General features: G+C 41.4%; 3 protein-coding genes across 3 annotated transcripts in view; 2 read left to right on the top strand and 1 right to left on the bottom strand.

The window, feature by feature from the left end:
- The first annotated feature begins 1,704 nt into the window (after window positions 1-1,704).
- LOC139294593 (uncharacterized) lies at window positions 1,705-5,066 on the top strand. The gene has a single exon (XM_070916511.1). The coding sequence runs from the start codon at window positions 1,705-1,707 to the stop codon at window positions 4,042-4,044; it is 2,340 nt and encodes a 779-aa protein (XP_070772612.1). The 3' UTR covers window positions 4,045-5,066.
- Window positions 5,067-6,414: 1,348 nt separating this feature from the next.
- vstm4a (V-set and transmembrane domain containing 4a) lies at window positions 6,415-16,163 on the top strand. The gene is made up of 8 exons (XM_070916164.1): window positions 6,415-6,488; window positions 7,783-8,235; window positions 12,976-13,029; window positions 13,140-13,247; window positions 13,380-13,413; window positions 13,782-13,930; window positions 14,715-14,782; window positions 15,573-16,163. The coding sequence occupies exons 1-8, from the start codon at window positions 6,422-6,424 to the stop codon at window positions 15,720-15,722; spliced, it is 1,083 nt and encodes a 360-aa protein (XP_070772265.1). The 5' UTR covers window positions 6,415-6,421; the 3' UTR covers window positions 15,723-16,163.
- A 2,360-nt stretch (window positions 16,164-18,523) lies between these two features.
- Window positions 18,524-21,844, bottom strand: part of wdfy4 (WDFY family member 4) — a 37,313-nt gene continuing 33,992 nt past the window's right edge. The window contains exons 59-64 of the mRNA XM_070915560.1: window positions 21,155-21,313; window positions 20,894-21,073; window positions 20,456-20,638; window positions 19,866-19,953; window positions 19,074-19,203; window positions 18,524-18,816 (exon numbers count right to left, since the gene is read on the bottom strand). Of these exons, the coding sequence (XP_070771661.1) occupies window positions 18,753-18,816; window positions 19,074-19,203; window positions 19,866-19,953; window positions 20,456-20,638; window positions 20,894-21,073; window positions 21,155-21,313 (804 nt within the window). The 3' untranslated portion in view covers window positions 18,524-18,752. The remainder of the gene's footprint in view (window positions 18,817-19,073; window positions 19,204-19,865; window positions 19,954-20,455; window positions 20,639-20,893; window positions 21,074-21,154; window positions 21,314-21,844) is intronic.

Here is a 21,844-nt window from a genome sequence, read left to right as displayed (position 1 = left end):
AAACAGAGTGATGGTCCCACAGAGAGACAGAGTAATAAAAATGAGAAGACAGCAGCAGGTCAAGCTATTCATATCAGAAAACATCACACAGAGAACCCACCCAGTTTGTCAGCAAGGGAAACACAGGGCTCAAGAAATTCACACCCAACCTGGGAAAAACCTGAAGTTAAACCAAAACCAAAAGAACGGGTATCCACAATACCTGAGATATCAGCAATTGCAGACTATGCCAGGTTAAAAGTAATTGTTTCAGAAGACGAGGAAAACACAATTCAGGAATTACCACCCAACAAAAAGGAAGGATTCTTTCCACTAATACAGACTCGTCATAGCAGACGTCCAGTGTTCACTGCTGACCCACAAGACCGCCCTGTGAAAGAGAAAAGTTTGCCAAATAAAGCAGAGGTCAGCTCCAAAGTGAACAAGGAGGCCAAACCCTTAGTGTTTCCCATTACAGAGAGAGAACATCAAAGGACAGGGATGTTCCGACTGGGAGACAAAGAAAGACAAGAGAAAATGCCTTTAGATGTCAAAGCCAATGATGATGTATTAGACACTGGGGCAAAACAAGCAGAACATCTCAAAGAAATAAACAAGTTGCCAACAACTCATCTTAAGAACCAGGGTAGTGAAGAACAAGTGGCTGAAACTGATACCCAAAGACTTCGTCAAATAGGTCAAAGTATTCATCAGCCAAACAATACTCCCTTGCAAGCAACAACCTCATCTACAGTCAACATGCCAAGAAATAAGTCTGTGTCACAACACCTAAAGCCACTTGATCACTCCAATCCACATGAAAAACTTGTATGTTCTTCAAAAGCTGAAAGAATACCATATTTGGATAATAACTCTCATCCATTACCCACTTTGAGGGAAGTATACAACATAGAGGAAAGCACAACAACTCTAAGAAAAGATGATAAGATTGAGAATGCACTGTTTAAGAATGAAGAAGGGAGAACAGAAAAACTGAGACAAGAAAGACTTGCAACTTGCCATGAAGAAACCAAAGCAAAACAGCAGAGCAGAGCAAAACTGTTGGAGGACAAACAAGCTTCTAGGATAGAAGTGGAAAAAAGAGCAGAAGACATGAAAATAAAACACATGATAGAGGAGAGTAGAGCTTCTCTTGCTGAAGAAGAGAGGAGAGCTGCTCAGAGAGAAGAGGAGAGGAGAGCAAGAGAGCGGGAAGCCATAGCTATCAAGATCAAGGAGAGGCGGGAAAAACTGAGAGAAGCAGAGAGAAGAACAGAGGAAGAAAGAAAAGCAAAACAGACGGAGGAAGAGAGAGCTGCTCAAAAAGAAGAGGAGATGAGAGCAAAGCAAAGAGAAGAAAGGAGAATGAAAGAAACTGAGGAGCAGAGGAGAGCAAAATTGAGAGAGGAGGAAGAGCAGATAAAAGAGAATGAGGAGAGGAGGAGGGAAAAGGAGGAGAGAGCTGCTCAAGAGGAGCAGCAAAGGAGAGCTGCTCAAGAGGAGCAACAAAGAAGAACTGCACATGTGGAACAACAAAGGAGAGCTGCTCAAGAGGAGCAACAAAGAAGAACTGCACATGTGGAACAACAAAGGAGAGCTGCACAAGAAGAGCAGCAAAGGAGAGCTGCTCAAGAGGAGCAGCAAAGGAGAGCTGCTCAAGAGGAGCAGCAAAGAAGAGCTGCTCTGATTGTTGAGCAAAGGCGGGCTAAACAGATTGAGGAGAAGATGCTTGCTGATATTGAGGAGGAAAAGAAAAGAAAACAGAGAGAGGAGGAGAATGCTGCTAAATCTTCAGAGGAGGAAAGGATCAAACAGATCCAGGAGCAGAAGAAAGCAGAGCAGCAGATCGAAGAACAGAGGCGGGAAAGACAGAAGAAAAAAGAGTGGATGAGAACTTTGAGACAGGAGGAGGAGAGGAGAGCTGTTGAAAAAGAGAAAACAATTATAAAACAAACAGACGAAAAGCAAGCCAAAGAGGACAGGGCCAGACTCCTTGAGGACAGCCAAGCAGCACTCAAAGAGGAGGAGAAGAGAGTAGCTCGAGAATGGATGCTAGCTCAAGGAGAAGATGAGATCAGGGGTAAAAAGAGAGGAGAAGAAAAGTTAGCAGCTCACAGAGAAAAGGAGAGAGCTGCTCAGATGGAGGAGCAGAAAAGAGCAGTACAGAGAGTGGATGCTCTCCAGTATTATGCCATCACCTCATCAGAATCAGAGAGGAAACCCAGAGAAAGACTATGCTCCCCCTTACCTTCCCAGCGAAGAAACAATCCATCAGGGTTTGAGTCAACTGAGGACTCAGGATCCCACATTAGGTCTTATAGGCCACATGCCCCTGCATCTCCAGCTCCATCTCTGCCCCGCTCCAATGCCTCATCTCCTGCTCTAGGAGCCAAGCCCTCAATGTTCAGAGTGAAGGATAACACCATCAGAGGTTCCTCTTTCACCAAGTCAGTCAAACCACGCTTCCATAAGAACTTTGGAGAGGATTTGCGAGTGGGTTCACCCATGGGGTCAGAGAGAGGAGAGGAGGAGCAAGAGACAATGAGACGCAGTGCTGGAACTCCTGTCCATCCTGACACAGGGTTAAACAGACTTGCTGCTATCAAAGAATCCTCGACTTTTCAGCCAGCATCTTCATCACAGGATTATGCAGCCCCTTTCGCACATCACAGGCCTTACTCCAGGAGGAGCATCGCTCTAGATGAAGACGACTCCCGTTCTGTCATTAGCAACATGTCAGAAGATGTGGAGAGTTATGCCACCAGTGCAACAGACCTGGCAGATGTAAGAGGCCTGTATGACTACGACAGGCCAGAATCAGCCTGTAGCTTCAGCAGTGATGTGTCCCGTTCTTTTGGCAAGCCTCCAGCTGTTCCCCCAAAGAGTGAACAAGCCTTGCGCCGCGCAAAAAGGTTGACTACTCGGAGAATCAAGAAGGAGTTGTCCAAAGCTGTAGCAGACAGCACTGCTGGAGTTGAGAAACCTCTTCAAGAAGTCTCTTCCTCCTCCACTGAGGTACGCTCCTTCAACCGCCATGCTGTGGCTTCCCCTCATTCTTCCCCACCTGTCTCGCTTGCTCATGCTCCAACATTGGGGTCTAGCTTGCCCTTTTCTCACACAGAGCACAAATCTTCTCACAGCTCTTTCTATGCTTCCCCTCATGCCACTGGTCCTATCTCCCTCCCAGTTGCCTCACCTCATGCTACTGCCCCTGTGTCCCTCCCTATTTCCTCGCCTCATGCTACTGGCCCTGCTTCCCACCCTGTTGCTCCTAAGCCAGTTGCTGATGTTCCCTCTTCTCCCACTCTCCATTATACCAACCACCCAGCTCCAGTGACACAGTACCATGTAGAGTCAAGCTATCCCCAGTCCTACCCACTGACCCAGCGTAAGGTGCTGCAAGACCTCGGCTCTGGTCAGTATTTCGTGGTGGACGTGCCTGTTCAAGTGAAAACAAAGACTTTCTTTGACCCAGAGACGGGAAAATATGTTCAGCTGAATGTTCGTGAGTCTGCCCAGAGCACCTCCCGACCCCAGTCCCAGCAAACGTACCTACAACCTCAGCTCCAACCCCAAATGCAGGTCAAGCTGCAACAACAGCCCCTCTCCCAGACCTCTTCAGCTGACAAGCCCCTTGTGCTTTATCAAGGCTACCATGGTTATCCCCAAGGCTACCAACCTGCAGCTATCAACTCTGTGCCCCACAACAGATCCAAACAGCAATCACAATCAGCCCCTGTGACTCTCCACCAGGACCAACAGCCTGTCAGAGAGAGTCACAGCTACGGATACCCAGCCTCTGAAATTGGACAAAACTCTGAAGGGCATCGCTACAGCCCAGAGAAAACTCCATACATGGACACAGTAAACGATACAGACAAAACATATAACACAGTTTACAACACACATGGCCCAAATGAGTTGTTCCCAGAGTGTGACACAAACAACCAGCTTTCAGGAAGTTCAGTTTGTGAAAATGATAACTCAGCCCACTCACGATATCAGCCCTGTGATATAATTACCATGAGTGAACTGGATGACTTTATGGAGCTGTCTGACTGGTGAGAACAAAGACTGGTAGTTTTGACACAAAAGGGGTTGACGTAAAACAGACAAGTAGCTAAATAAAGGTTGAAACAATGAAAACTCCCAAAAGCACAGTATGAATGGATGATTATATGCCATAAGTTAAGTGTTTGTAAATTACTTTTTCAAGTGAAAATAGTCTAATGTTTTTGGTTTGTAGTTTTAAAAAGCCCCTGTGAAATGCTGTTAAATTGCTGCTGTTGATTTTGGAGATTCACTGTTGAGCTATTTATTGTGTTACACAGACGTTCACCATTCCATTTGACTTTTGAATGTGAGAAGCTAAGATATGTTTCTTGTGTATACAGTATGATCAGTATCCCTTTGCCTCCTAAACCTAGAGGTATGTTATCATACATCAAACAGTATGGCAATAGTGTTTAGTAGTTTGGAGAAATGTTGGTTTCTGCTATGAACTCTGGCAGACCTGCTTAAGTGTTCTTTTTCTTTCTTGTACTTTTGGCATTTTGTGATGCATGTAATTTTGTTAAACTCACAGCGTCAATGAAAGATCTGCAGATGGTGAAAAGCATAGTTTGTGTATTCAACCACTGTGTCAAAGTGAAAACATGGTGATGGGATTATTGCGGTTTTTAAGATTTAATATCATACAGTAGTCCATTTTTAAAGTTGGAAGTTTTTAAGAATGTTTCTGTATTGCTGTGAAACAGAGTAGTGTGACATGGACTTATTCAGGCAATAAAAACACACTTCATTAAACCAAATCATTTCTCACCACAATGACTGTCTTTCAAAATCACCTTGTAAAGGTCATAAATAAACAAAAAGGAAATATAAAATATTGCTGCAACAGGTTTATTTCATTTTACTATTCAAAAGACTGTAATAACAATATAATGTTACTGTCACTGGCAACCTGCTCTGAATCTTGAAATGTACCCTGGGTCTGAATGACTCAAAATGAAGAGTCGTTTTACTGAGTACATAAGACAATTGCAACGTGTTATTGAGAGAGTACAATAATATGTCCTGAGAGAGTTCATGAACACAAAAAGAGAAAATAACATTTTGTTGATGGCATTTGTGTGTATGTCTCCTTTTTTGCTGTATGAATCGATCTAAATGTCTTTGCTTACTATACCTGTGGGATCCAATGATAGAAATCATACAGTGTGATAATGTCTTTTCTTTAATTTGATTTGATTCACAAACTCAAATTAAATGTACATGGCTGTAGCATATACTCCTCAGTTTCAAAGTAAGTTCAAGTAAGTGTTGTTGATCCCCTGAGAGGCAGTAACTTACTTTGACCACTGCAGGGCAGAGGAGAGCGAATCCTCCACCGGAGCAAAGATTTGAACTTAAGGCTTATGTAAAGGAAAACTTGAGGGAAACCCCAAGTAAAAGATGTTGTGAAGAAGAAATAATATTTCTCCACATTCAACAGAATCATCATTTTGGCGCTTTTACACGACCCTCAATTGATAAAACTTGTACCACGGCTCAAACTTAAGCTGTATATATAATACAATAACTATCTTTTCAAAACAAAGATTAAACCACCTTATCAACCCAGCCAGTACATTTTCCACTGAATCAATGCCTTTCAAGAGAATCCTACATATGACCTGAAGGGTTAAATCTGTTGTGTAATTCCATTTGGCTTTGGCAGAGCTCATAGCGCCAGCAGAAGCCCTGCCTCAGCAGTTTAGCCTGCCCAATAAAGCAGCAGGCTTCATACCACTGGGACAGTCTGACAACCACAGCCAGAGACAAGCCCATGCCACTCTGTCCAGCAGCCAGACAGGGAGAGGTCCCAGCACACACACGCTCATCCACATAAATGCATGAACACATGCATGCGGACACAAAAACACAGAGCTCACATACATGAACATCATTTGCTCTTTGTGAACTGTATTGGGAGATGCAAGATGAGGATCAACCCTGGACTTTAAGAGTTAACTTGGGTGGTGGAAATGCATGTTCAGCGCTTTATTGTATATGCTTCTCAAAATGACACACAGTGTGTCAGGCGCATGCACACACGCAAACCGCAAGACTTGACCATCGCTTTAGAGTTCTGGGATTTTGGGCCACGATCCAAGACTCCTCACAGGAACACAGGAAATGACATTTCCTACGTTTTGCAGGACACACAGAGAAAGAGAGAGAGAAGGGGAGAGAGGCACAGGGAGAGACAGTCAGATAGAGAGAGTGAGAGAGTGAGTGGGAGTTTCTAAGTGGGAACAGAGCATTTACTGTTTCATATTACACAGAAAAGAGGAGAAAGAGGAGAAGAGTTAATGGTGGGTAAGGGCTCTGGTGGGTTGTGCAGTCAGGCTCTGTTTTGAATGTAGCTGCTTGTGTAAGTGCTGTGCAGTTGTCTGGGTTTATGGATTCGCTGTGGAAAATGTACTTCTCTATAGTGGTCCTTGTCCTGACTAAGGCTCTGGTCACAGGTAAGTTCACCTTGTTTACAGCAATATAAACCAGTAAAAGAGCGAGCAAGCAGGCAAGAAAGAAAGAGAATGTGTCTAGAGTAGAAACTTGATCTATTAACTAACATACACCACTGTGGAACCATACATTTTGAGTTTATCATGGAACTTTGGCATGAAAATAACATCAAACATATGACCCTCGTCATAGTCATTAGTCTACAACAACCAAAAGTTGCAAGTGCATTAATCGTTCATGCATTATTGGCGATATTGATGTAGCAGAAGGTCTTTTGCAAACTGGGCAAATTGTTAAAAACCAATTGTTAAACCAGTTGCGGAGTTAAGCAAGTTTGTTCTCTGTGATCAGAGTAAACCTCAGTATAATTTGCCTTCTATAAACTGCCATGAAGTGGACATACAACTCATAATTTCTGCCCTCTAATCTTTTGATTATGTTCAGTTTTGTGTTTGGTTCAAGTCCCTGTTGCTGCTTTTGTTGTCACATTAAATAGTACAGGACAGACCCTGAGGGAGATTCTCCAGCTAACACAGCAACAACAAAAAAACAGCACTGCAGCCCAGATGGTCCCTGTTATCTTGTCGTGTTTCTCTTTGCCTGTTTCAGGGTGTACCATACAGAAGACGAATGTTTCCCACCTGTAGATTATCTTTTCCTGTCTGATCACACATATTGTGTCCAGACTCCGTGTCTCTTCTAGACAGACCTGGCCCAGCTGGCAGCAGAATAAAACACAAGTACCTCCAGGGAAAGTAAAATAGGGGCACACAGAGTATGTTTTAGTTTTTGCACTCTTAGTCATCTTATGCTTTCTTGCAAATACAGACTGAATTCCCATCCAGTGATGGAATGACATATATAAGTAGAACCAGAGACAGTATGAGCTCTAACACCATAAATCCAAGCAGCCACTGTGGGTGTGCATATAAACTTACTTTGACTAAATGCTACAATTATGTTAATTGGCAGGAAATCAAACATCTTGCATAAATGAGCTCTTTTCCATGTGGGGCACATTACCAACTCTAGTTAATGACTAATTTAAAAAGCAGGGAGGAGTCACACGAGCTCCCAGATCATAGTCTGTGAGTGTCCTTATTTTCATGGTAAAATGGTTTGGTTTGATTTCATTCTGTAGTATTAACAATACACAATACAAGAAGCACATATATCCAAAAAGGAACACATATTCAGGAGAGTATGGGATATATGTGTGCAAAAACAAAAAATATATTTTAAGAATGAAATAAAAATGACAGCTGTACATACCACCTGTATTGTTTGTGTCAACAGAGGTATGTCACGCCCTGAATGTGACAATGACCCCTGGGCCTGTTGTCATGGTAACGGAGAAAGACAACTTCACACTGTCCTGCCTGGTATCTCAGAGGAAGAGGAGCGGCAGTGTCCTCATCCTTCGCTGGTTATTCTCTCCTCTGGCTGCCCCCACTCTCGCGCCTCCCCCCTCCTCTCCACCCCTCTCTCCTCCTGCACTCGATCCCTCCCAGTTTCTGATTGTGAAGATGGGCATAAAGAAAATGAAGCTGTATGGGAACTACACCCGCCGCTTCCCCCAGCCAAAGTTTCGTCTGTTTGAGGAAACGGAGGGAGAGGTGTACCGGCTGTGGATTCTAAATGTGACAGGGACGGACCAGGGTTTCTACACCTGTAGAGTTCAGGAGATTCACAAACACAGAAACACATGGAGAGCATCGTCCAATGGTACCAGCACCACACAGCTGACAGGTAACTAAAGGTGTACTTTAACACACACTGCTCTCACATTTGTCTCTGAAATGACCAGGAGCCCCAATTTGGCTGATGATGGGATGAAAGTCAAGAGAAAGTTGATTTTATTTTGAATGAAACATGTTGGCCAACTGGTTAGGGGTTTGAGACCCTTCCTCAGCAAGCATCTTCCCTGTCTAGGTGTCCTTGAGCAAGATGTTAAATCTCTCCTGCGTTTGGGCGGTGTCCCCTGGTGGAGGGCAAGCCAAAAGTGAATCAGGTGGTGAGACAAAAGAAAAAATGCCATATATTGCACTTTTTCTAGCAGAATTAGGAGTCAGATTGCATTAAATTTTTTGTCTTTTGTCAGATCAAATGCAAGGGAATTTATTAACATCGATTTAACCCTCACTTGGTTCAGGCAGGCGAGTAAAGAAAAACAAATTGAGACCACCGGGCAAAACAGTGAAACTGTGCATTGTGTTGCACGCCATTTGGCCTCTGACAAGAAATGAAGGAAGTCTTACATTTCTACTTTTTTTATATACTTCTGAGCAACCCTGGTCACTGACGAGAGGATCAAACACAAAGGGGGTTTCTGGTGTTATTAGTCTGAAAATGTTTTCCATGGAATATTCCTTCCCAAGGAATTCCCTTACAGCCGCACACAGTCAGCTGAGACATGCTATCCATGTTATCTGGCAATGGAAATAAGCAAATAAAGGAGGAACAGTTTTTATTAAAGGACAAATGGCAACTAGAAATGTGGAGCATGTATTTTCTCACTCTAGCTACCCTATTTGCTGTAAGTTGTGCCTTATGTGTGTTTGAGTGTGACCCCAATCCTCTGGCATTTCCATCTCAAAACAATGAGCTCACACAGCCAAACCACACTCAACAATATCACTCTCTGTGTGTGAGTGTGAGGAGTAAAAGGTAGAGTGTTGCTGAGCTGGCTACGTTCAAAAACTCCCAAATACATGACGTCAGCATTCTGGGTTTACTTTTATGCAAGCCTCAGGAGAAAATTCAGTTGCAGTGGAACTTATTTAGTGTGTGCCAATATGTACTGACAATAAACAACCTGAACAAATCAGGCTAAGAACTTAAATCACATGCTGTAATAAATACTTCTTTATACAGTACGATCCTTTACCTGATTTAAGTGGATTGATCAGCAGGGTAGGATGCACTAGATAAAGGGGTTCAATAGAATTTTAAGATGCTGCTATACCATGCTATAGGTGTGGCTACATCTGACTACACAGCTGTACAGTTCACCTTTCACTAGTTTCATGGCAGAAAAGCGTGGAGGTTTGAGTCAGACAGAGCCATCTGACAACGCCCTGCCCTATATTCAGGGCAATGTCCCACTGAGGAAGCCACATGACCTCAGGCATCTCCGACATGCATTGACCACAGAACCAGAAACATGACATTATAAGGGTAAACAAAGAGAAAACTAAGTTGTAACTGTAATCCAGGGAACCCCTCAGTCGGTAGATTTCAGTCTGCAGAGCAAAGGCTATGCCCCACTGAGATAATTGGACTACGTTTATTCCAACGATTTTGCACAGAAGGGAGATGGTTTTTCCACTCCCACCTCTCTAAATCCCAACATCAGACTTCATCATCAGTGATGTCTGCTGCTTTTCTAAACTCTAAAATGAGCAGACAATTTACACTATTAAATGAAATCTTATTAGACACTGCTCTCTGGCTTCAGGTTTCTAACCTTGGTTCATTCTTCTGCATCCTGTCCTCACAGCTGGACTTGGGGAAAGCAGATGAGCTTTAATCCGTACCTGATGGTTTTCGCCTTTCATGAAAACCTGTGCTTTTTTTTGCATAAACTTGGCTCAGTTGGGTATGCAACAGCGTGCAGTGTAGACACATCTGTAGAGAGTGTGTACTAAAAGCCGACCTGTTAACCAGGGGCTGCGTGCACTGATCAGACATGGGGTTTAGCATGTGGTTAACCACAGTGTGAAGGTTAAATGTGTGGTTTACTTGGATTAACTGTTTACCACTCACAATGTCAAGAGATGCCTGTTAAATGTAGCCCGTCACCTCGTCAGGTGGATAAGACTCCGCTTCAATCTTTTTCGTTGGCGCCATTACTTTTCATTTCGTGGTAAACAGTGGGTGGACAAAATTATAGGAACACCATATAATTTAATGTAGTCCAATAAAACATAAATGTAGTGATGTAGTACCATGGAGGAGAGTGTCTACCCCAGATTCACAGACACCTTGCAGGACTAATTCTTCACTTTGAGGAATTCCAAGGGGGGTGAAGAACCCTCTTTGGAGATCTGTTAAGTGACTTCTCACAACTTGAATAGTAAAGGTGCCACTGGGACACTTCCCAGAGAAAGTACCAGGACTTTCTTCCACTGAGAAATACTTGTCAAGATAACAAAGTAACAACCAGATGTGAAGACATAACATGACTCTTAGTAAATTGAAATCAGTAACGTAGCTAACATTACTTAGCATATGTTCTACTGGAAAATAGTGCAACTCCGACCTCTGTACGATGTAAGACGACTGAATTATTAATTTGTGGTTTAATACATTGTATACCATGTGGCCACAGAGCCATCTACTGACCGTAGAGAATGAGTCTCTATTTACTAAGGATGCAATTATACGTGTGTAAAATGGTAGAACTACTGTATTGTGTAATCAAATTAAGTATTAACTTTCTGTTCACCTATTAGCAGTATTGGAAATGTATCTTTTGATAGTTAATAGTTAGGAATATTAGATAACTGCTTGACTGTCGTTATGAAATATGATTATGTGTTCCCGGAATGATTTTGTAACTACTATGTTATAATATGTCCTGAATCACGATTACATGGCCATAGTGATTTTGAGAGTATGTGAATTTTGCGCATACAACTTAAATTAAATTCACAAGAGTCAGGAAACATGAAGAGCAATATTAAAGTTTCAGATACAGGAATAGAGTTTCAGTGCGAAACACCTTCCTCCATCCCAAACTCCGCCTGTTTTGGCACAGACTTAAAATAGCCCGATAGATCTCCAATCTTTGGGCTGGTGCTCAACTTGAATTCAAGTAACATCTCTTAGTTATCTAAGTAATTTTGACTGATTGATTTTCTTTAAGTTTCTTTTTCCTTCGCCTAAAGTCCAAGCACAAGTTAAACTTTTTCTAAGCAAGCCTCTGAATGCCTCAGTGTTGAAGTGAAGAGCTATTTTTTTTTTTTTACTTTTGATTTTATATTTGTGTACCACTAAGGCTCACGGTTTTGAAGTGTTCCTCCGGCCAACGGAGTTACCCGAGCCTAGCTGAAGAAGTTAGTGTAGCCAGGGGTCAACGGGTCATCGGCAAACCTCCATCTGCTACTGTGGTAAGAGTGGATGTTGAATAAAAGAAATCCCCTTTAGAGAAGTTGATGCCCTAGTGTTACGTTAGCATCACTATCACTTCACTATCGCCCACTGAGTAAGGTTTATAATTCCACATCTTGTATTAGTCTGTTTATTTTTTTCATCATGTACTCTTTATTAATCCTTCATTTATTCAGTTATTAGATAGCTATAAATAAATGTCCTCATTTAGCAGCATTTTGTCTGTGTGTTTTCTTTGAAGCAGAAGACAGAAGTAAATGTATCAAAAATTATTCCAATTCCTTCTGACAAGACTGATCAATTTAACGATTAATTTGGTTTATTTATTTCCTTCAGTCTGAAGGTGGTGCCCCTTTTTCAAACGACAGCAAATATTGAGTAGTAAGTAGTATTAGTATAGTATAAGTAGTATTTAGTAGTAAAATCGTATTGGCCTTCAAAAATAACGCCTTTATGACAGCCTCACCAAAAAATGTACATTTAAGATTTAGCAAAATAGCATATTGCATTCGATTGTTGTGACATGTTTTATGTCTTGTTTCTTGGACTGGACACATATTTTAGAAAAAATGATTGAAAAGATGCGTGAAAAGATCTAATCAAACACAGCAGTATCTTGAAAAACACATCACTTGGGTTATGTATGTCTTCCTGCCTGTAAAACTGATCACTGATACAGTTTTTCATGTTTGGTCACAACACAAAAGCCATTGTGTTGCTCCCTGACATGAATTAACTTGATATTCAGACTGAACGGCCAAGCGCACAACTGCAGGCAGTTCAGTGGTCTGGAAACAGGCTAGAAGTCAATTAGCGTTATTATCTTATCATTTCTTATTAACATGTTTATCAACCTGTGTTTAAAAGACATATTAAAAACTCATTACAGGGAGCAGAGACTAAGTAATTTATGTGCATAGCCTCTGTTCACTCTCCTCAACCTCTTGCTAAATACCCCTGACCTATATACAACCCATCATTCATCGGCACACACTGACAACAACTTCCTTATTTGTTCTCTTTTCACTCTAATACAAAGAAAAATTAACAATTGTGAAGCGACCAACGAAAGTGGGAGTGGAGATACAGAGGAACAGGGAACCCCCCAAACACGGTCCAAGAACAGCAATACAGCCCGGCCTTTCTGTGTGTGTGTGTGTGTGTGTGTGTGTGTGTGTGTGTGTGTGGCGGGTTTGGCTGCTGCAGCAGCAGAATCTCCCTTCATGACAGCAGTTTTGATATTTCTGGAAACCACTGAGGCTCTCTACTGTATTGGGTCAGACAACAGCAATTTACAAAGATACTTAGTCTGGTTACAGTTTTCTATCCTCAATGCACTGTTTTTGCTGACTTTTTTTTTAACAATTGTTCTTCCAGTGCACTTAACTCTTGAGGATGGTACCAGTGAAGGCCTGTGGCGTTTATTTGCAGGTACTGTTTTCATCTCCAGCCCTACTTCTGTTTCACGTCACCATATACATGTCTTATATAGATAATGACACTGTTCTGATGCCTTTTTCTGGGGTTATGTCTGTCTGCAGATGTGTATCTGTGTGCTGTGCTGATTTGCTCACTGGGTCTACTGTCCATCTTCCTGTTCACTCTGGTTCTCACTTGCCAATACTTTCACAGAAGATACAGACTCAAAGGTAAAACCATTATTTGTAATCCTACAGTAACTTCACATTTCTAACTTTATGTTTCAGTTTTCCTATTCAAAACAATACCTGGATGACTTTGCTGTTACGTCAACATGATTTTTTCTGTTATTTTCTCCACAGCCAGTTATCTTCTGGTCAAGTGTCCAGAAAGCAGGTATGGTTGTTTATAACTACTGCTGAAACAATTACTTGATTAATCAATCAATCAGAAAATGAATCATCAGTTTTGTTAACATTTAAGTCATTGCCAAACATTTGCTGGTTCTAGCTTCTAAAATGTGAGGATTTGCTACTTTTCTCCGTTTTATATCTATTATATTAATTTGTCAATTCAAAATCTTTGGTTTTGGATTGCTGGTTGGAAAAAACAAGCTATACACATTGGGCCCTGAGAACTTGTGCTGGATCACTGATTTGAGACATTTTGATACAATACATTCTTAATCAATAAATTAATAATCAAAATAATCATTTGTTGCAGCTGTAATCAAAATTTTAAAAACTCTCCTCTGTTCCATGCAGCTCAGGAGAGACTGTAACCAGCTCCAGCAGCTGCTCTAGTTCCTCCCCAAGAGCTCAAAGGAAAGACCCAAGACAGAAACCTGACAGGAGAGTAACAGTAACACCACCTAAACTACCCGAGGAGCCACCACCACACATACCAACCAAAGGTAAAGAGACATTTTAAGGGCCGGATGTAACCTCTAGGAGAGATGAAATTCCTTGAAAGATTGATTAGGCCAGTGCTTACTTTTTGGCTTCTGACATTTTAAAATGAAGCAGTCTACTTGTGACCCCTCATCACAGGGTTATGAGTTTAACCAACAAGTATTTTAAAAGATTTTTATAGGCCTGAGTATGTATGTATGTAAGTGTCCAGTATTTCACAAAAACAAGCAACATTTTGGAAACAATAAATAAATAAATATAATTGTGACTCATCTGCTGTAAATATGTCTTACGCAGTGACCTTTTTTCTGATTTGAACCACCAATATCAGATGTTTTCACCAATATCTAATGTTTTGTCAAGGGGGGACACACTCTTTCTGTGTGGAGGTTGACTTTCCTCTCAAACACTTGAGGCATTAGAGTCACAGTCCCACGAAAAGGAATTAGTGGGTAAAGAAAACAACAGTAAATCTAGGTATCCAGCAAGTACAAAAGCAGAAAATGATATCTCCAGCATAATTCAATTTCAGTGACAAAAGCAACATAGTTTGAGAGACACTGGGAGACCAGCAGAAAACAGTCTGAGAATATAACTTCTGTATTTAGGTAAAGTCCTGCTGAGTGTATTGTGAGAGATAAGGGTTGAATGAAACTCTCATTTGTGTTATAACTTGGGTTGATAGTCGAGGTGTAGGGTCGATTTTGATTTCAACCACACAGTCATTTTGTGAGTTTGTTCCTCCTGGCTGTTGTTTTGAGTCAATTAAGGCTATCTGTTTTTCAGTGCCTGTTGCTGCAAAGAGACCTCAGAAGCCCAGAAGGTTAAAGACTCATCCAAGGAGTTCGGTCACTGTAAGTCTCCTCGTTCTCACCCATCATACAAGCACAACACCTATGTCCACTTCCTCCATGAAATAATTCATTATTCATTGACATATGCACTTAATATATCTGTTAAAATGTATTTATTAACATTTTGAAAATAATTTTCATGCACATAGTTGTTATTGAGATACATGCAAGGGGGAATTTGTCTCACGACTGCATGATTGTCTACAGGAGTTTATTGCTGTCTCTTCATTCAGTTATGAGCTTGATAATTCTATTTAGCTTTATTGCTTCTCAAACACAATTATTTATTTAGAGTGCTTCATTGGTTTTATATCTACAATAAAAATGTCAAACAAGTACATACAGAAGAAAACTACTCAAACTAAGGATCATCAGTATTTCCAATGATGCCTTCTTGTGATTTTGTAGTGAAATGAAGCTCTGGAGATGTGAGGGTTTTTTTTGTTTGCACGAACATACTGATTGGATTAGTGCAACTAGGAGGATCTGAGGATGTTGGATAGGGCTCCTATTGTACTAAATGTTTTTCAAGTAAACTGAATGTTCCAAGAGGTCCTGTAAACACATACTTTCTGCAGCTGAAAAACTGGGGATGTTTACTATGGAGAGTGGAAGAATACTACCGTTTGCTGAAAAAGATTAAATAAAGACACTCGCGTATACATCTTTTTTTCCTGAAATGTCTGTTAACTATATATATTCTTATACATATAGTATCTATTTCCTCTTTCGCCTTATCTCTGGGCTAAATTCCTTCAAGATTATCTCACTCTTTCCCTCCCTCATCCAGCCTCGGGTACAGGAGGATAGTCTGACATATGCAGAGCTGGAGCTGGTCAGACCGAGGCTAGAGCCCCCGGCCTCCTCCAGTCCTGACCCCACACCCTCCAGCCCAGACACTGTGTATGCTCAGATCCTCTTCCAGGAAAAACAGCTGTAAACACAGCCGCCCTGGACACATAGATGTCATGGTACCTCCTGGTGAGGAGCAGCGATTTCGGCTCTCCAAACTGAACTGAGTGGCATCCGAAGGACTATATTTATGAACTATCAGTATGGCATTTAGTGTTCGTTTTTTTTGGCTGTAAGCACGCTACAACTGTTGGTAAATGAGGGTTTTGTGTTTCTTCGGCGCAGTTCCATTCCAGCACAGCAGTTTTCGGGTCTTATAATTCTGTTGTTTTGTTTGTTGGCACCGCTGGCCTGTGAGCCAGATGTTTATAAGAATGCTCTTACTGTTAACTATTCTGTGTAAACTCAGGAGACTGTGTGGAAAGAAACTGTTGTCCAGGCTCTCTTACTGCAGTGTCATAAGGCATTGTAACATGTTTCAACTGCATTTATAATTACAGCACTAATACACCAAATTAATAAATATATGCCTGGGTCTGACATTTAAGAGTACAGTCTTTGATTCATATAAACACCGTTTTCAATGATTTATTTTAAAGTGGATCGGATTGCACTTTGTCAGATTTGTCTATAATTTGTCTGAGGTTTCAAGCAAAATCTGTTCTACACTGCAAAAGACAAAACCAGCACAATATTACAAACAGCTGCAGTGCATTCAGTGTCTGACATTCATTAAAGCAGCAAAGCTCACAGAACACAAACATCACATCATCTCTGGCCCTCTGAGAACTCATCTACTGATTTAACAATTTGACAGATTGAAATTGGACATGAATGAGTTCTGTAACCTGTTAATATATAGTTCAAAATTTGGAGAAATGCACTTATTTGTTCTCTCAATCAATCAAACAAATAAGCCTATTTTCCTAAATATCTAACTATTGCTTTAAATCTAACCTGTGGGACTCCTACTCGCCACATGCAAAATGAGAGGGATCTGATGTAATACCTACCAGGTAGGTAGGTATTTAGTCTAGATTATTATTTTCTGGCAAGGACATAAAAAAGGGACACAAACAGCACAGGGAGCTTCTACATTCGAAGTCTGATCAACATGGCTCAGGCATTAACAGCAAATATGAATCCTGCGAGCAGCAGGCATTATGCTCAAGTACCCAAGAAAGGTGAAGGGTGTAGGCCATTTTGTGAAGGTCAGTGTGTGAAAAATGGGATGAAGATAAGAGGTGCATGGAGAAAGAGAATGATGCACATCCACACTCTTCTGTTTCTGAGTGGGAGAGATGGAGAGAGAGGCCATCTTCCCCCACAGTTCAGACTCACTGACTAGGATGAACCCGCTAATGACTACATTTATTCAAATTAGACTAATTGTAATCATGGTTAATAATTAGCTTTACAGTGCATTATAATTGGGTTAGGCTACAAGATGGTTCTGCCTAGGTGCAATAATTTATTTGATTTAATTATTCTGAGGAACCCAATGGTTTGACATTTCATATCATAAAACCAGCGGTGTAGAGAGAATGGAGATGGCCATTGTCTTTAGAGAAGGTCATTGCTCGCTCTCTGGGAAAATTATGAGGACTATTTTCCACTCTATTAAGCTACTCCACTTAGCACAATTAGCCACACACACAAAGGTTAAAGAGAGAGACCTCTGCCTTTATGATAGAGAGGAGTGGTGCACGTGCATGAGCAAGAAAGGCAGACACAGAAAGAGAACAAGCCTTCACAATCCACCATCATTTCAAATGGTACTGCATTTATTGGAATATCAGTGCATTGATGTAGGAGTGTCAGTGTTGTACTTTTACACTGAAAGATTAAGATAAATGTTTAGAAAGGTTCACACAGTCTGTCTTCAAATGGCTCAGATTTACCCGGGAGTGTTTTGTTGAGGCCCTACAGTGATTACAGAGATTACAGTCTGATGTGGCTAAAAAGGCATATTCGTCCTTGGTTACACACACACACACACACACACACACACACACACACACACACACACACACACACACACACACACACACACACACACACACACACACACACACACACACACACACACACACACACACACACACACACACACACACACACACACACACACACACGCGCTGTAACAAGCAGAACGGATACCTCAACAAGACTCAAGCACATTTTACTTTATCCACAACACACACACTTGACATGATCACAGTAAACTTGTGGAGGATAATAGCACAATAAATGAAAAAGCAGTCAAATTCTCAAACACTCATAAATGCCACATTACAGAGCCGACTGAACAACACATTGTGAAAAACAAAAAATGTTGAGTAAACTATTCACAACTAAGTAAACATCCTGAACTGTTCATACGACAAAGATTTGCCAAAGCAAAACACTACAACCATCATAGCACAAAACGCTGGCATGTGCATGCCATACTTTTTAGTTTAACAGATGCTTGTTGCGCAGTTCATGAGAAATGAACTGCTCCAGCTCTATAATATTAAAACTATTAAAAAGCTGTATTTCTCAGGGAACGTTGGCTGAGCATGCACGCTCTTGTTCATCAATCACACAATTCCTCTCGCTTTCAGCTTCAAGCTGCAAAGTTCAACCACAGGCTTCTGCTGTGGCCCCTAGTTAGCTCTGCTGAAGCAGCAAGGGTTCATTTAACTGAATTGTTTTAGGGGAGTGTTTTCCATCACATTCCTCATGCAAATTCACTGAGCAGTTCTGGAGAATTTTAGACAGCATCCTTTTGGTTTCACCTTTATGAATCCCAGATAAAATAAAATGCAAATTTCAGGAGAAAATTTAGGAAAATGGAATAAACAGTTTTATTCAAATTTGTACAAAGAAAAACATAGAATTAAATAATAATGTAGGAGATCAAATATTCTATATTGTCTGAGACTTTAATGTACCAAATAATGTTACATAGTTCTCCCTGAATGCAAAAAGGAAACACAGCAGGTCTCAGTGCTCAGTTGGTGTCAGACATGAGACACTGATGGATTTTCTGTGTCAGAGTCTCTTAGAGGATAAAGGGTAGAAATATCTAGAAATGGCGGCTGGGGGCACGATTGTGCTCAAACCCGGCCACCTCTCACTCACAGGTCCAGGTGAAAACTCTTCCCCAGGCATCACCCGCCAACAGAGTAGCATGGCTCCTACACAGAAGAAGAAAATCGTTTCAAATCAGTGAGGTTATGTAAATGTCTTCTGTTGTAAAGCACACAATGTGTGAGTCAGAGCTGGTGACGACTTAGTTTCCAAGCAGTTAGTTCAAGAAGTGTATTAGTTTTGAAATAAAATTACAATTAAAATTAAATGTTTTTCTTAACAACTACATTTAACTCTTTGTTCTCAAGTGTAACCTAAATCCCTCCTCTCTTTAATGTGAGCAGGTGCATGATATTTACCGTACCTGGACATGGCCAGCGCCGTGATGGCCGGATTATTCTTGTAGCGGCGTGGCGACACAGCCTGACTTCTGTTCAGCTCTTGACACAATACCAGATGCCTCTCCCAGCCTTTAACCTGGCATGAGCTGCTCACTGTGGATCCATCATGAGAATACATCAACCCCAATTTATTACTAAATCACAAGGCAGGTGTCCACCCTGTCTGTACCCCTGACACAGCGGCCCCCAGAAAAAATTAAAATGTGCATTAAAAGTGTTTGTCTGTGGTCAGCAGGCTGTTAAAGGGAGAAAAATCCCTCGAATATAAATGCTTCAGTGTTACGTAAAGACTTGTCTCAATGTAATTTACCAAGCATAATACTCCTATGAGGTGACGCGAGGCTGTAACCAACGTATGCCAAATTGGATCTGGGTATTATTGCTTTCTAAATTATACAAGCACACACACGTCAGCAGAATTACTCATCAGTGTTTACTGCCTCTATGTTTAATAACTTTATAACAACATAATTCCTGCTAGCCCTAATGCTAGTGAGGGATGGGGTAAGCATTACAAGCTCTCATCTGAAAAACCACGCTGTCTAGCTCTGAGATAATCATCTTCTCACACTTAAGGATTTATCTAATTAGATAGCGATGAGTTTCTTTTTGAAACACTAAACACAAGAATCATTTCTTTTTGTGCACCTACCTGTCAGTGTCACAGTTTCGCTACTATCAGCCACTCCCATCATCTGTGTTGTTATAAACACAATACCTATATGCATATCCTATCTTAGTGCCTGTAACATTACCGTCTCTCTGTGTTCGGTCTTGCCCTGGGGACATGGGCTCTTCTGGAGGGCCAGGTAATTGTGTTCTGGTGTACTCTGTCTTCCATATCTGTATGAGAGACACATAACGAGTAGCAAAATCAGACATAATTCAACATAATAACAAACACACTCACATATGCACGAGCACGCGCACATATCCCATAACTCAGGGTAATAATAAAGTAATAATAGCGTTTGTGTGTGTGTGTGTGTGTGTGTGTGTGTGAGTGTGTTGTGCATTTGGCATGGGCACACACTCCCGAGTCCCAATTTAGAGTTTGCAGCTTTGATTGCAGAGAGGCAGCAAATGCTTATATGCAGTCACACACACAAACCATATGCTGTTATTAATACCTTGATGGACATCCAAGCTGCTACCTGGGAGGCTAATACCAAAGTAATGACTGCTACATTTGAATACTGTATAGTATACTGCATAAAAACAAAGCAACCTCTGCCGCTGATCTATTAGTCCTACAAAGGAGCTGCCAGACAGTGACTTTAAAAACATTCTCTCTCATACACACCGTAACTATCACATTATTACACACATGCAAAGAAACCCTCACCCGTATGATGCCATCTGCACAGCCAGTGACGACAACGTTCTTGGCGTCCCACTCGCGTCGCTGTGTGAAGCTGACACACAGGACGTCTGCCTGAGGCCCGCAGGAAGTGTCAGTGCAGGTCAACAGCTGACCCTTCATGGTCCACAGGTAGAGCAGAGGTCCCGCACATGACGCAATCTCACCCTTGGACAGAATAATATGGTGTTGACGCCCATGTGCATAAAGATACACACAGAGATGCATAAAAAAAGCAAAACACACACAAAGAGGATATGCATGCTGTCAACAACGAGAACCCTCCCTTCCTCATGCTGTGAGCTGGATGAAGGGGAACATCATGACAACAGTGAGCCAAAAATGACAAAGAACAGAAAAAAGAGAGATTTTGAGTGGAGAGTTGGCAGAGAAAGAAAAAGGAGATCAAGAAGGTGGACTTACTGTGAGTTCATTGATAGCCAGTGCAGAGACGCTGGTCATGTGTCCTGCTAACTGGGTGATGTAGCTTAGCTCCTCCATATCCCACATGATACAGGTGAGGTCACTGGAGCCACTTACTATCATGCTGTGGGCCTCAGACACAGCCAGGCATGTCACTGAATCTGTGTGACCGTATAATGGCTGTGAAGGAAAACTGGGTCACTGTTGTTCTGAGTGTTACTGTTGAATCTCTGTTGCAAACACACACGCACACAAACTGACCTGTCTGAGCTTCATGTGAGTGACTTTGTCCTTGTTGACAGCTACATCCCACACACACACCACACTGCTGGTTCCTGCAGTGACGATGGTTGTCGGGTTGGGACAGGCGGCACACAACGTCTCGCCCCAGTCACACAAACTCTCACACACAGCAAAAGTCTAGAGATGGACAATCATAAGTAGATCATTATGACACTGTGATTGTGTATGTATGTATTAAGTATATATACGGTGTGAGTTTATGGATATGTTTTAGCAGTTTAGCATATATAATATTTTAAGATCATGTGATGCAGACTTGTAGTTGTCAAGGAACCTTGAATGGAATTAAAACACTTTTTTTGAATGTGTTGAATTATCTTGATACTAATTTTACTTCTATTTATCTTGCAGCATTGCGTATATGGAGAGTGTTGTAAACCCCTCAAAGGCTGTACAAAACAGAAATCAAGATATTTCCGAGATATCAGATAGAAGATATCAGTGTGCAAGGCAAGAGATGGCATTGCCAGGTATGGTAAATAAGTAGAACAATTTAAATAGCTGTTAAGAAATCAGTTGACACAGCTAACACAACAGTGTGCAGTGTATGAAATGAGTGAAAGCAGATCATAAAGATCACCTCACTGTTTTGATTGAACTAGTGGTTGTAAGAGTCAGCTGATACTAATTTGCTGACGGTGTGTGTGT

Source organism: Enoplosus armatus, chromosome 12, assembly GCF_043641665.1.
Source record: "Enoplosus armatus isolate fEnoArm2 chromosome 12, fEnoArm2.hap1, whole genome shotgun sequence".
NCBI classification, from domain to species: Eukaryota; Metazoa; Chordata; class Actinopteri; order Centrarchiformes; family Enoplosidae; genus Enoplosus; species Enoplosus armatus.
Note: the sequence above shows the minus strand (reverse complement) of the source record. Positions and strands in the feature narration are given on the sequence as shown.